At 41.3% G+C, this 16,400-nt stretch overlaps 1 protein-coding gene across 1 annotated transcript in view; it reads right to left on the reverse strand.

The window, feature by feature from the left end:
- The window catches only part of LOC111971166 (beta-1,4-galactosyltransferase 6-like), a 41,185-nt gene that overhangs the window by 15,042 nt on the left and 9,743 nt on the right, over nucleotides 1-16,400 (reverse strand). Inside the window, exon 2 of the mRNA XM_023997952.2 lies at nucleotides 5,554-5,670. Coding sequence (XP_023853720.1) covers nucleotides 5,554-5,670 — 117 coding nt within the window. The remainder of the gene's footprint in view (nucleotides 1-5,553; nucleotides 5,671-16,400) is intronic.

Below are 16,400 nucleotides of genomic sequence, written 5' to 3' on the forward strand. Positions count from 1 at the left end.
TTAGGTGACAGCAGAGGCTTTCTGGCAACCCATCCAAATAACTTGTTGGCATGGAGGTGGTGTCTTATTGTAGTTTGAAACTTTGTGACCGCAAGATGTAACCAACTCCTGCAATTCTCCAACTGTAATCATTAGAGATTTTTTKGCCACTTGAACCATCCTTCTCACTGTGTGGAGGCAAAATACACTTGAGTTCCCTTCTAGGCAAGTTCATCACAGCTCCATTTTTTTTGTACATTTCTTAATTATTGCCCTAATAGTGGAGATGGGTATTTGCAGGTATGTACCTATCTTTTTATAGCCATTGCTTGACTTGTGAAGGTCAAACTTTTGTCTAATTTCMTGCGTTTGTTCTCTGGCCTTTCCCATGTTGATGGATATGACTAAGGAAGTTTAGCATGYGTGTCAACTCATATTTATACCCCAGTGAAACAGGAAGTCATGGTTGACCACTTAAGAGTTCCTAAAGAATAAAACAAAAAAAGGTAAAATCAATCGGAATATACATCAATTCGATTTTGTTCATCAGAATTTCTAGGGGTGCCAACAAGTGTGACACGCATGTTTTTGAATACAATGTTTTTCTATTATTTCTGAACAATTTTAACTCAAAAAGGTGAGATTCATATGATATTTTGAGTGTAAGATCAAGCTGATAAACAAGTCAATTTTTTCGCAGCCTTTTTGGATCATATTTACCTAGGGTGCCAATATTTCAGGAAGGCACTAAGTATTTGGACAAATTMAATTATTMATTTCCTTCGGAAAGTATTCAGACACCTTGATTTATCCCAATTTAGAATAAGGCTATAACGTAACAAGTTGAAAAAGTCAAGGGGTCTGAATACTTTCCGAAGGCACTGTTTGTGTCTTTAAGTAGTCAAAAGTATTGTATTTGATCCCAAATACCTAGCACAATGATTACATCAAGCTTGTGACTCTACAATCTTGTTGGGTGCATTTACAGATTGTTTTGGTTGTATTTAAGATTATGTTGTGGCCAATATAAATGAATGTTAAATCATGTATTTTGTCATTTTGGAGTCATTTCTATTGTAAATAAGAATATAATGTTTCTGAACATTTCTACATTAATGTGGATGCTACCATTATTACATATAATCTTGAATGATGAGTGAGAAAGTTAGAGGTACAAAGATCATACCCCCAAGACATCTTAACCTCCCACGATTACCAAAAACATGGGAGTGTAGAAATTATTTTTCTGGGGGGGGTATTATATTTATGCCACTGACTTTCTCACTCCACAATTCATTAATGATTAGCATGGTAGCATCCACAATATAGAAGTGCTCAGAAACACATTCTATTCTTATTTACAATAACAGTGTCTCCAAAATGACAATATATTATTTTCCATTCATTTATATTGCTCCCGAGTGGCGCAGGGGTCTAAGACCACATCTCGGTGCAGAGGCTTCACTGCAGTATCTGGTTCGAATCCAGGCTGTATCTCATCCGGCCATGATTGGGAGTCCCACAGGGCGCACATTTGGCCCAGCGTCGTCCGGGTTGGGCCGGGGTAGGCCGTCAACGTAAATAAGAATTAGCTCTTAACTGACTTGCCAGGTTAAACATCTTTTTTTTGCATCCAACAAGTTTGTCGTCACAAGCTTGATGTAGCCTACAGAGGAGTATTTTCTGTAATAAAGCCCTTTTGTGGCTGCACCCCTACCCAGTCATGTGAAATCCATAGATTAGGGCCAAATTAATTTATTTCAACTGACTGATTTCCTTATATGAACTGTAACTCAGTAAATTATTTGAAATSGTTGCATGTTGCGTTTATAATTTTTGTTCAGTATACATATGACACCTTGAAATGGGGGGGATTAGATATAGTGCTTTCATTTCTAAAACGGATGTGAAAATACCCTCATAAAAGGTGACATTCTGTACTGTTGCCTCAAATGAAACACTTGATCTCAAATCCAAAATGCTGGTGAATAGAGCCAAATTATAAGTTTTAGCTTCACTGTCCGAATAAATTAGTAGGGTATTTAATGGACATTGACTTTCCATTTTTTGGTAAGAGAGGAATGCTGGTTAAGATAAAAGGTGGAGGGGAGTAGACAGCAGTTAGACCAACGTGACAAAGTGCAGCCAAAAATCACAAGAACCTCAGAAGGAAAATAGCATCAACTGCAGTCCCTTTAGTATTTGGCAAAACGGAGCCGACAGAGATGGTCACCTCGCTTCGAGTCCTTAGGAAACTATGCAGTAGTGTTTTAATGTATTATTTCTTACATTGTTAGCCCAGAAAATCTTAAGTGTTATTACATACAGCCAGGAAGAACTATTGGATATAAGAACGACGTCAACTTACCAACATTACGAACTGGAATACGACTTTCCCGAAGCAGATCCTTTGTTCAGACCTCCACCCTGGACATTGGATCTAATCCCAGAGGGCGACCCAAAACAACATCGCCGCAGAAGAAGTAGACGGAGCGGCCTCCTCGTCAGACTTCGAAGGCCTGCACACCACCCACCGCTTTCGAGYATATTACTCGCCAATGTCCAGTCTCCAGGCAACAAGGTGGACGAAATTAGGGCATGGGTTGCCTTCCAGAGAGRCAGAGATTGTAGCATTCTCTGTTTCACGGAAACATGTCTCACTTTCAATATGTTGTTGGAGTCGGTACAGCTTCATGAGTCGCGCCAACAGAAATAAACATCTCTCTGGTAAGAAGAAGTGCGGGGGTGTATGCTTCATGATTAACACCTCATGGTGTAATCATAAACTGCCTTAATTTTGCTGGACCCTAGGAWGAGTAGCTGCTGCTTTGGCAGAAGCTAATGGGGATCCATAATACATACAAATAACATACAGGTACTCAAGTATTTCTGTTCACYTGACCTAGAATTCCTTACAATCAAATGCCGACCATTATCTCCAAAGATAATTATTGTCAGTTATAATCCCAGCTGTGCATATACCCCACTCACGCAGATACCACGACGGCCCTCAAGGAACATCACTGGACTCTATGTAAATTGGAAAACATATATCCTGATACTGCATTTATTGTAGCTTGGGATTTTAACAAAGCAAATTTGAGAACAAGGCTACCTAAATTCTATCAACATAATGATTGCAGCACTCGTGTGGGTAGTACACTGGACCACTGCTACTCTAACTTCCRCGATGCATACAAGGCCCTCCCCCGCCCTCCCTTCGGCAAGTCCAACCACGACCCCATTTTGCTCCTGCCGTCCTATAGGCATAAACTCAAACAGGATGTACCCGTGACTAGAACTATTCAACGCTGGTCTGACCAATCGGAATCCACGCTTCAAGATTGTTTTGATCACGCAGACTGAAATGTTCCGGGCAGCCTTAGAGAATAAAATTGATTTACACGCTGACTCGGTGAGTTTATAAGGAAGTGCATTGGAGATGTTGTACCCACTGTGTCTATTAAAACCTACCCTAACCAGAAACCGTGGATAGATGGCGACATTAGCGCAAAACTGGAAGCGCAAACCACAGCATTTAACCATGGAAAGATGACTGGGAATATGGCCAAATATCAACAGTGTAGTTCTTCCCTCCGCAAGGCAATCAAACAAGCGAAATGTCAGTATAGGGACAAAGTGGAGTCGTAATTCAAAGGGTCAAATTCAAGACATATGTGGCAGGGTTTACAAGCAACAAAAAGAAAACCAGCCACGTCTTGCTTCCAGAAAAATTAAACACCTTCTTTGCCCGCTTTGAGAATAATACAGTGCCACTCTCCTTCTCCGTGGTCGATGTGAGTAAGACATTTAAACGTGTTAACCCTGAAAAGGCTGCCGGCCCAGAAGGCATCCCTAGCCACGTCCTCAGAGCATGCACAGACAAGCTGGCTGGTGTGTTTACGGACATATTCAAATCGCTCCCTATTCAAGTCTGCTGTCCCCACATGCTTCAAGATGGCCACCATCGCCCCGTAGCACTCCCTTCTGTCATCATGAATTGCTTTGAGAGGCTAGTCAAGGATCATATCACCACCACCTTACCGGCCACCCTAGACCCACTTCAATTTGCTTACTGCCCCAATAGTTCCACAGACGATGCAATCGCCATCACAGCACACTGCCCTATCCCATCTGGATAAGAGGAATACCTATGTTAGAATGCTGTTCATTGACTACAGCTCAGCATTCAACACCATAATACCCTCAAAGCTCATCATTCAGCTTGAGGCCATGGGTCTCAACCCCGCCCTGTGCAATTGGTTCCTTGACTTTGACGGGCCACCCCCAGGTTGTGAAGGTAGGAAAACATCTCCACTTCGCTGATCCTCAACACTGGGGCCCCACAAGGGTGCGTGCTCAGGCCCCGAGTGTACTCCCTGTTCACCAAATACTGCGTGGCCATGCACGCCTCCAACTCAATCATCAAGTTTGCAGACGACACTACAGTAGTGGGCTTTACCATCAACAACGAGACAGCCTATAGAGAGGAGGTGAGGGCACACGGAGTGTGGGGTCAGGAAAACAACCRCTCACTCAACGTCAACAAAACAAAGGAGATGACAGTGGACAGCAGAGGAAGCACCTCACTATCCACATCGACGGGACAGCAGTGGAAAGTTAAGTTCCTCAGCGTACACATTACAGACAAACAAATGGTCCACCCACACAGACTGTGTGGTGAAGAAGGCGCAACAGTGCCTCTTCAACCTCATGAGGCTGAAGAAATGTGGCTTGTCACCTAAAAACCTGAAACTTTGACAGATGCACAATTGAGAACATTCTGTCGGACTGTATCACAGCCTGGTACGGCAACTGCACCGCCCTCAACTGCAAGGCTCTCCAGAGGGTGGTGCGGTCTGCACAACGCATCACCGGGGCAAATGACCTGCCTTCCAGGACACCTACAGCACCCGATGTCACAGGAAGGCCAAAAAGATCATCAAGGACAACAACCTCCCGAGCCACTCCCTGTTCACCCCGCTGCCATCCAGAAGGTGAGGTCAGTACAGGTGCATCAAAGCTGGGACCGAGAGACTGAAAAACAGCTTCCATCTCAAGGGCATTAGACTTTTAAACGGCCATCACTAACTCAGAGGCTGCTACAGAATCAAATCATTGGCCACTTTAATAAATGGATCACTAGTCACTTTAAATAATGCCACTTTAACAATGCATCTTACAGTATATTCTCATATACAGATGAGTAATGTATGTTATACCATCTATTGCATCTTGCCTATGCCGTTCAGCCATCAATCATCCATATATTTATATGTACATATTCTTATTTCATCCCTTTAGATTTGTGTGTATTAGGTAGTTGTTGTGGAATTGTTAAGATGACTTGTTAGATATTAATGCACTGTCGGAACTAGAAGCACAAGCATTTCGCTACAYTCGCATTAACATCTGCTAACCATGTGTATGTGAACAATAACATTTTATTTGATTTTCAGAATTTGAGCGAGGGCCAATCTTGTGATTTTTGGCTGCCCATCGTGTCATGTTGGTCTGGTCTACTACCCTCCTAAGATTGGAGACCCCGTCTGGCTCACCTCCTATCAAACTCACCTGTGCCGTTGAGAGTACTGTTCTTATTGGTGTAGAGTCTGATCATCTGACCAATGGTCCTCACATTATCCCTCAACATGATGCCCTGGGCTTGCACCATGAAGAAGTAGGTGTTGGCTGGAGAGAGGGATTGAGACAGGGAGAGGGAGAGCGGGAGGGGAGGGTGAGGAAAAGGAGGGAGAGAGACATAGGAAAGAGAGGGACAAAAGGAAAGAGTGCAATCACTTTAGTCTGACTGGTTCAATTACACCCCACTCACGTACCAGTCCACGACAGTAAATTTCCTGACTGCTCAAGTCGCCTGCGTAAAAGCTTTCCCTCCCCCAGTCTCTTGGCCATAAAGGAACAACCTCAGCGGTCACCCAATGCCACAGTTTAACTCTGTACCAGCAGCTAACAGTGATGAGACACAGGGCGGCGAGATAAGTGGCAGGAAATCCCTGTCTCTGGCTACATCCTAAATAGAGACCTATTCCTTATATAGTGCACCTCACCCTATAGGCCCCAGTCAAAAGTAGTGCGTCTATTCGGAACGCAGTCGCAGTCCCACTCCCAGCCTAGAGGCTGCTAGGGGCTCTGAATCATTTAACATTTACCACTAATGCAGCAAAACAGCCAGGGCACACACACACTTCATCAGCTAAGGTTACACACCTCATCAGTTTACACACTCACGCATCTCATCAACTTACACACCCATCTCATCAATTACGAACACGGGCACCAAATAAATTACAAACCCACACACAGACACCACACACCATCTGATCTATCACCCATTACAGAGGACCGGTCAAGCACTAAGAGTCCTTTACTCTGAAACACCAACTAATAGGTCTGGGCGGTATACCGCATTTGACTATATACCGGTACTGATGCACGGACCGGTATGAGTTTTTACTTTACCTTCTATAAATGGTATTTCAATGTTTGCTTTGTTAAATGTGATGTGCAACACCGGCGTGTATAATAATATATATATTTTTTTAATAGTTCACCCCGTTTTCTATATGAGTAATATCTCTCACTATCCTCCTGCATGCCGCTAACCACACCAAGCCCTGACACTCAAGGAGATAGTAGTTGCTCGACCACTTGCCTTTCACTCTGAATGGTCAGATGGATGCAACGATGTTGGTGACATGCTGCTTCCACAAGTCTTATATAATTACACTATTCGTTTGTGTAACTAGTGTCTGTTAGTTTTGTTTTTTCTTAGCAATGTGTTGCTAAAATAACTTAGTTAGCAGCTAATGCTAATCGCTAGTTAGTACATTTAGCAAGCTAGCTAGCCAGCTAAGAGTCAGAGTAGCCGTAACTAGCTAGCTAATACTGCCTGGTACCATTACCTAGATAAGATACCATTGCACAAACATGCTTATCAGAGAGGAATAGGCGAAGCATGATTATGTTGTCTAGCTAGCGAGCCAACAAAACTTGTGATCTAACATCTAATCAGGGTCCCCTGGAAACACTGACCAACTATTGGTTCCTACTCTGTCAATAATTCCTCCCTGGCTTATTAATTAATTGTCATGTCAAACAACAATGTATTCTAGGTCCTGCCCACTATATTCCAACTATATAATTAGAATTGTTATGATTCCAACAGTTCACCAATTAAACTAGGACTAGATTTTGCCCATATCATGATGCGTGGCACAGTGTGGAAATGATAAGAAAATGATTTTTGTTGGGAGTATAAATGGAGAAAGCCCTAATTGAAATCACATAATGTGTGTTGCCACCCTAGGGACATGAACTACTCAAAGCATATTTWGAAATTTAGAAACTAAATATTGTCATACTGTCAAACATGTGGAAACAAATTGTAATATGATATTTTGTCCATATTGCCCAGCTCTACCAACTAATTCAAAGAAGCATAGTTTTGAGAAGCCTTCTGAGGCTAAATAACCAGATTTCAACCAACATATCTGACTAGCCTGTATCTCAGCAACAGCATAAAGCAAATATCCCCTGTTACTGTTATTAGAGACTGATGCAGGTTTATCAAGAGAGTATTACAATATAATTAAATCTTTAGATTGGACAGGTAGGCCAATCTCAGAGTCTGAATCACCAAACATTTGCATATCAGGGTCAGTGCTGTGCCCTTTCACCACAACTTGGGTGGTACCACACTTATGTAAAGCAACGCAAAAAGCACAGTCCACTGTGACACACACTCCCGATGAGAGGGTGTGTGTGTTGTGGAGGATGATTCAGAATTAGTTGGGTAACATAGATAAATAAGATGTTTTATTTACATAATATGCTTATGTGAGATACTTGTCATTAGAATGTCTCCCTTTGGACTACACTGTTGGCAGTTGCACTTTTCCCTTCTCAGCTAGGGAAAAGTCACTTGGGGCCCAGAGAGGGAGGTCAGAATGGAACATTGTCTTCATATGTGAATGTATCTGTTAAACCATGTGAAGGGATGGCGTGATTAAGGGGGAACCAATGTGCGCAAGTCACTCCCCTCAGTGAGCTTGTCCAGGAGTGGGGAGAAGAGGGGGTTTACTTGAGATAGGAGAATATAGAGTTGACAATTGAGTTATGCCTTGAATGAGGTAATGTTTTGGTACTATGAAGTACCAGGAACGAGATTAGAACCTCGTTTTAGAGACCAAACTGAACGATAATTTATAGCTAATGCTATCTGGCTATGGGATACTCCTTTCTCAAGTAAAAGGCCCTTTGGAAGTTTTCCTAAGATCGGTGGTTCGTCATGTAAGTTGAGAGGGGTGTATCTTTGCTATAAAAGATCTCAGTTGCCATTATGTTGAGACTCAACTATTCATTGGAGATAGTGAATTGTTGAAAGTCAAATGCTATTGCAAAGCTTAAATTATTATTAAAGGTGAAGTTTAAGTATAACTCTGACTGGTGTGTGGTTTGTAACTCTCCTCATTTGGTAATACAGGAAATTGCCACGACAGTGTGTGTGCCATCAAACACCACACTCTCTGTGCTGACCATATCTGACTAATAATGACTGACCAATTGACCATATAATCCAGCATTATCATCTTGTTAGCCTACATACTGACACTGTCTCAGATAATGTACACACAGTAATCCCTGACTGGACATACACATCTGATATTTAAAAAGAACAGTTACTCAGGAATAAGATGTGATATTAAACAGAACATAGCGGATAACCTATGGGACTTCCATAGGATATGAAAAAGAAAGCTGGTGTTCGATGGCTCAGAGGATGAAAACGCATTCTCCAGACCTMCTGACCTTTTCAGATATTACTAGGCCTATATTCAATTGTATTTTCCAATGTCTGTCTACTATACATATTAGCTGGCAGTGGTTTACCTTTTTGATGCTATCAAAATCAAAACAATCTAGGCCTAATCTTTCTAGTACTGGTTGAAGGACATACATTTGAAATTTGTTTTTGTTCTCAACCATACAGTTGTGTCACATAGCTACGCTGTGGAGATGTGGACAGTGAGATGCCTTGAGCGACAGGTAACTGCCAAAATAAGGGAAACACTTGAGTAAATGAGGGATACAAAGCGTATTGAAAGCAGGTGCTTCACACAGATGTGGTTCCTGAGTAAATTAAGCAATTAACATCCCATCATGCTTAGGGTCATGTATAAAATGCTCGGCAGGCCATTATGTTGGCTATAGTGGCTATGCCCCCATAGGATGACAATGCCCCCATCCACAGGGCACGAGTGGTCAATGAACGGTTTGATGAGCACAAAAACAAATGTAAACCATATGCAATGGCCGYCTCAGTCCCCAGATATCAACCAAATTGAACACTTATGGGAGATTCTGGAGCGGTGCCCGAGACAGTGATTTCCACCACCATCAACAAAACACCAAATTATGGAATTTCTTGTGGAAGAATGGTGTCGCATCCCTCCAATAGAGTTCCAGACACTTGTAGAATCTATGCCACGGTGCATTGAAGCTGTTCTGGYTCGTGGTGGCCCAATACCCTATTCAGCCATAATGTTGGTGTTTGGTAGTTCTGTACCTGCCCGCGCCCAGAAGACCTGCTCTGGCTGCTCAGCTTCCCCTGTTGACCACCTGAACCTCCCTCTGCTCAAGCCTTGTGCTTGACTGTCGTGTCATCTGTTGGAGGACTACACTACTCAAAACTTGTTAAGTCCAAACCTATACACATGTCATTCATACTTCAACTGATGTTTGTTTTGCTTTTCAAGCACTTTGAAATGTGTTTATTTGTACAGTGGGTGTCATAAGTATTCACCCCCTGGATTTTCCCCACATTTGGTTGTATTACAAAGTCGGATTGAAATAAGATCGATTTGAGATTTTTTGGGGTCATCGGTCTACACAAAATGCTCCATAATGTCAAAGTGAATTGAAAAGCCTACAAATGTTTACTAATAAATAAACATTTTATAAAATAGTCGTTGCATAAGGGCAATTCATGCTAACGGAACTGCGCTTTGACTCAGATATTTCACTGATTGATTTAAAAGCTTAACAAACCATACAACTCTATGCATGAGGACTGCTTTGAACAATYTCAACAGAAAATTTCACACAAAAATMTCTACTGGAAGAACTGCGCAKATGCAAAGTCTGGTAACAGAATTATGGTAAAATTATTTATGAGATCAGATTTTCCAAAGAAAATCTGCTCTGAATTAAGATTCAAAGATATCTGCAGAAARAATGTGGTGTCAGCTACGACATGACTCCTTGAGTTAAAAAAAAAGATGATATTATTTTGGTTATTGAACTACATTATATGAAGTGGACTTACATCGGGTAACGGAATTACATCATGTGTCCCTGATCAGTACTATAGAGAAAAGCATTATTATTGATAGGAATAAAAAAAATCTTCATTGTGATGCATCCTGAATAGCTACACAAAGGTAGAAATATACAAAAGACCACATTTGGTTGGTCTGGACCAGACCAAATCTGAAACCAATCATGGACGTCTATGTTTCACAAGTTTGAACACACAGTGCATTATACTGCACTCGTGTGCTTTACTGTATTGTACTTTCCAAACTTGCAAAACAGACATCTATGATTGGTTCAGATTTGGTMCTGCCAGGGCGGACTGACCAAATTTCAACATCCATGGACGTTGAGCATCCTGACTGGTTGCATCACTGCCTGGAATGGCAACTGCTCGGCCTCCGGCGGCAAGGCACTACAGAGGGTAGAGTGAACGGCCCAGTACATCACTGGGGCCAAGCTTCCTGCCATCCAGGATCTCTACACCAGGTGGTGTCAAAGGAAGGCCCTAAAAATGTTCAAAGACTCCAGCTACCCTAGTTATAGACTGTTCTCTCTGCTACCGCACGGCAAGTGGTACCGGAGCACCAAGTTTAGGTTCAAGAGGCTTCTAAACAGCTTCTACCCCCAAAGCCATTAGACTCCTGAACACCTAATCAAATGGCTACCCAGACTATTGCCCACCCCCCTCTTTTAAACCACTGCTACTCTGTTRTTTTCATCTATGCAGTCACTTTAATAASTCTAYCTACATGTACATATTACCTCAACTAACAGGTTCCCCCGCACATTGACTCTGTACCGGTACCTCCCTGTAAATAGTCTCGCTATTGTTAGTTACCTGTTACTTCTTTTTCTTATTTGTATTTTCTTTTTTTAACTGCATTGTTGGTTAGGGGCTCGTAAGTAAGCATTTCACTGTAAGGTCTMCTACACCTGTTGTATTCAGCGCATGTGACTAATATCATTTGATGTTGGTCAGTGCTCAGTGGTTGAGGATGCTTGTTACAGTAAATGGAAAGAGGATAGGTGGTATGCGTCAGTAAGAGCCAGGAGACATTCGAGAGAAAGCGTCAAAGAGAGAGAGGAAGCGTGAGGGGTTGTCCAGACTATCAGTCTTGCTTTGACCACAAAAAGAGAAAAAAAAACATTATGAGCTGAACATAACAGTATGCCAGTGRAAGGGMGGACAGTAGCAGGTGACCCAACTGTTTTGTCAGTACTAGGATTTCCCATTGTAGCTTAATTGCAGTAATTACATTACACAGTTTTCCATAATTCAATTACGGTAACAGAATTACAGGTTTTAAATCATCACTTAATAAACAAACTTGATATCAGTAAAAACACTAAATTGGTAGGTCTACCTTTACTTGCTACTTCTGTGAACTTTCAGTATCGTCCCTCATGACAAAGAGAAATGAGAAAATATCATAAAGATACGTGGGCTTTTGGTAACGGAATTACAAGGCAATGTTAATTAAACTTACAGAATGCAAATAAATGTCTGTTCGAGTACTCAAAACTAAATTTTAAACCAGAGATTTAAAAAAAATGAAAATACTGTAAAACTATTTGGTAGATGTGCTTTGTGGCTTGTTCAGATTTTTTTTTTTTGATTGTTCCATTACATGTTCTTTTGCGGGGCACAACAAAAAAGAAACAAAGCATCACTTTTCCCTAAATTCCCCATGCCACACAAACTAAATTGTGTTCCGCCGCTCCCTCTACACACCCGTGCTGAGTGCACACACAAGCTCCTGTTAGACCTATAAAAATAACAGACTATAAAAACSGTGGGATACACAATTTACATTCCTTGCAAAATRACGACAATTTTATCACAAATTCAAAATGGACTGATTGAAGTAGGAAAATATATGTTCCAACAACGAGCTGCCGTTTTGGAAAAATTGCATCCAGTATACTTGTCGCTTAAGCTACTTTGCGACCTGCTAGTGCCGTTTAAAAAGTGGTTAGACTAGGCTGTTACCCCCCTAAACATAGACAGGTTCCAAACTGTCTCAACGTCAACAGTGAAGAGGCAACTCCGGGATGCTGGCCTTCTAGGCAGAGATCCTCTGTCCAGTGTCTGTTCTTTTGCCCATCTTAATGTTTTCTTTTTATTGGACAGTCCGAGATATGGCTTTTTCTTTGCAACTCTGCCTAGAAGGCCAGCATCCCGGAGTCGCCTCTTCACTGTTGAGACTGGTGTTCTACGGTTACTATTTAATGAAGGTGCCAGTTGAGGACTTGTGAGGCATCTGTTTCTCAAACTAGACTCTAATGTACTTGTCCTCTTGCTCAGTTGTGCCCCGGGGCCTCCCACTCTTTTCTATTCTGGTTAGAGTCAGTATGTGTTGTTCTGTAAGGGGAGTAGTACACAGTGTTGTACGAGATCTTCAGTTTCTTGGCAATTTCTCACATGGAATAGCCTTCATTTCTCAGAACAAGAATAGACTGACGAGTTTCAAAAGAAAGTGCTTTGTTTCTGGCCCAAAACAAATTTCTCCCTGAGATAGAGATACATATACAGTTGAAGTAGGAAGTTTACATACACTTAGGTTGGAGTCATTAAAACTTGTTTTTCAACACTTGTTTTTTCAAACAACTAAAGTTTCGGCAAGTCGGTTAGGACATCTACTTAGTGCATGACAAGTAATTTTTCCAACAATTATCACAATTCCAGTGGGTCAGAAGTTTACATACACTAAGTTGACTGTGCCTTTAAACAGCTTGGAAGATTCCAGAAAATAATACCATGACTTTAGAAGCTTCTGATTGACTCAAATTATGTCAATTAGCCTATTGGCGGTGTACCTGTGGATGTATTTCAAGGCCTACCATCAAAAATCAGTGCCTCTTTGCTTGACATCATGGGGAAATCAAAAGAAATCAGCCAAGACCTCAGAAATGGTACACAAGTCAGGTTCATCCTTGTGAGCAATTTCCAAATGCCTGAAGGTACCACGTTCACCTGTACAAACAATAGTACGCAAGTATAAACACCATGGGACCATGCAGCCGTCATACCGCTCAGGAAGGAGACGCATTCTGTCTCCTAGAGATGAACGTACTTTGGTGCGAAAAGGACAAATCAATCCCAGAACAACAGCAAATGACCTTGAGAAGATGCTGGAGGAAAACAGGTACAAAAGTATCTATATCCACAGCAAAATTAGTCCTATATCGACATAACCTGAAAGGCTGCTCAGCAAAGAAGAAGCGACTGCTCCAAAACCTCCATAAAAAAGCCAGACTACGGTTTGCAACTGCACATGGGGACAAAGATTTGATGAAACAAAAATAAAACGGTTTGGCCATAATGACCATCGTTATGTTTGGAGGAAAGAGGGGGAGGCTTGCAAGCCGAAGAACACCATCCCAACCGTGAAGCACAGGGGTTGCAGCATCATGTTGTGGGGGTGCTTTGCTGCAGGAGGGACTGGTGCACTTCACAAAATAGATGGCATCATGAGGGTGGAAAATGATGTGGATATATTGAAGCAACATCTCAAGACATCRGTCAGGAAGTTAAAGCTTGGTCGCAAAGGGGTCTTCCAAATGGACAATGACCCCAAGCATACTTCCAAAGTTGTGGCAAAATGGCTTAAGGACAACAAAGTCAAGGTACTGGAGTGGCCATCACAAAGCCCTGACCTCAAACCTATAGAAAATGTGTGGGCAGAACTGAAAAGCGTTTGCGAGCAAGGAGGCCTATACACCTGACTCAGTTACACCAGCTCTGTCAGGAGGAATGGGACAAAATTCACCCAACTTATTGTGGGAAGCTTGTGGAAGGCTACCCGAAACTTTTGACCCAAGTTAAAAAGGCAATGCTACCAAATACTAATTGAGTATGTAAACTTCTGACCCACTGGGAATGTGATGAAATAAATCATTCTCTACTATTATTCTGACATTTCACTTCTTAAAATAAAGTGGTGATCCTAACTGACAGGGACTTTTTACTAGGATTAAATGTCAGGAATTGTGAAACACTGAGTTTAAAGGTATTTGGCTAAGGTGAATGTAAACTTCCGACTTCAAATGTATACACACACGTGTAATTAAGTCTCATTAAAGTGTGGATTTTCAGGCACATTCTTCATGTCAGCATCGGCTATCACCTACAACTCGACATGTAGGTCAATTATTCATGTACATTCACATATACTGATGTTTTTCCCTTAACAGAATTGCTTTTTTTTTCAGATTTCAAATCAATTTAAGATGGCCTATTTTTGTTAAATGGACAGACTGGGCACTTCTTAAATGCCAAATGGCCATGCCCCTCAAATCATGAAATTCCAAGCCTGGCTGCAACAGAGGTCACTGTATAGAGCAAGTGTTCAAGGTGCTGCGCTTTGCGGCCAGGCTGGGGACATATCGGAGAAGCCCCAGAGTCATGCTTTCTTTGGAGGGGTGGATTGTGGATTTTGCTCAATTGGAAAGTTTATTCTGTGATCTTAGGATCAATGTTGTCACAGTTGCTTCTTGTTGATGATGCAGCTGCTAACCTTCTTGCTATATAGCTAGCTATCCTCTTCCTTTCTGAAWTAATGTGGCAATGTATTTCTAGCTAGCAAAATAAGTCAACTAGATTGATTTTGTTTGTGTATGTCAATAGCATAAGGTGCCTTCAGAAAGTATTTACACTTTTCCACAAGGTGGAAAAAGGATTAAACAGATGTTGTGGTCTACACACAATGTCAGCGGTTTTTAGAATTTTTTACTAATTAATTAAAAAGCTGAAATATCTTGAATGTGTAAGTATTCAACCCCTACGGTATTGCAAGCCTAAATAAGTTCAGGAGTAAAAATGTGCTTACCAAGTCACATAAGTTGCATGGACTCACTGTGTGCAACAATAGTCTTTAACATGATTTTTTTTGAATGACTACCTCATTCCTGTAACCCACACATACAATTTTCTGTAAGGCCCTTTAGTCAAGCACTGAATTTAAAACACAGACTCGATCACAAAGACCAGGGAAGTTCTCTAATGCCTCGCAAAGAAGGGCATCTTCTGGTAGATTGGTAAAACATKAAATATCTCTTTGAGGATGGAGAAGTTATTCATTACACGTGGATGGTGTATGAATACCTAAATGACAGTGAAAAGAAGCAAGCCTTACCAGAATACATGCATCCTGTTTGTAATGAGGCGCTAAAGTGAAAGTGCTAAAAATGTGACAAAACTGTTTAGCKTCATGTCCTGAACTCAAAGCGTTATGTTTGGGGTAAATCCAACCACACACCACCGAGTACCACGTCATAAAAAAAATATATACATCAACGGAATGGAGCTAAGCACAGGCAAAATTCTAGAGGAAAACCTGGTTCAGTCTGCTTTCTGACAGACAATGGGAGACCAATTCACTTTTCAGCAGGACAATAACCTAAAACATGTGGCCAAATATACACTGGAGCTGCTAACCAAGATGACATTGAATATTGGTCTCGTAAATTTTGACTTAAATCTACTTGAAAATCTATGGCAAGACTTGAAAATGACTGTCTAGCAATGATCAACAACCAACTTCGAAGAATTTTGAAAAGTCTTGTGGAAAGCTCTTCGAGACTTACCCAGAAACATTCATAGCTGTAATCGCTGCCAAAGGTGATTGTAACATGTATTGACTCAGGGTTGTGAATACTTATGTAAATTAGTTCTCATTATCAGTAAATTTGTAAAAATGTCTAAAAACATGTTTTTACATTGTCATTAGGGGGTACTATGTGTCGATGGGTGAGAAAAATTGAATCGGGCTGTAACAAAATGTGGAATAGGTCTAGAGGTATGAATACATTCTAAAAGCACTGTAGCTAGCAAAGTTTCACTTGTGAGCTAGTATTAGTATCCTAAACCTAGCCAGCTAAACTGATAGCCGTAAGCTAAAACCGGGGAGAGAGGGAGGAGATAATTCACTTTGTTTAATTTACTGCTCGCTTGCTAGCTAAATGTTCACACAAATACATATTACCACATGTAATTGATGAAATTCGATTTTTATTCTATAAAGATTGTAATTGTGTCAATATGTTGTGAATATTGTATAAAAATCCTCACAGCCATTTACCATACT

This window comes from Salvelinus sp. IW2-2015, linkage group LG13 (genome assembly GCF_002910315.2).
Source record: "Salvelinus sp. IW2-2015 linkage group LG13, ASM291031v2, whole genome shotgun sequence".
Classification (NCBI taxonomy): domain Eukaryota; kingdom Metazoa; phylum Chordata; class Actinopteri; order Salmoniformes; family Salmonidae; genus Salvelinus; species Salvelinus sp. IW2-2015.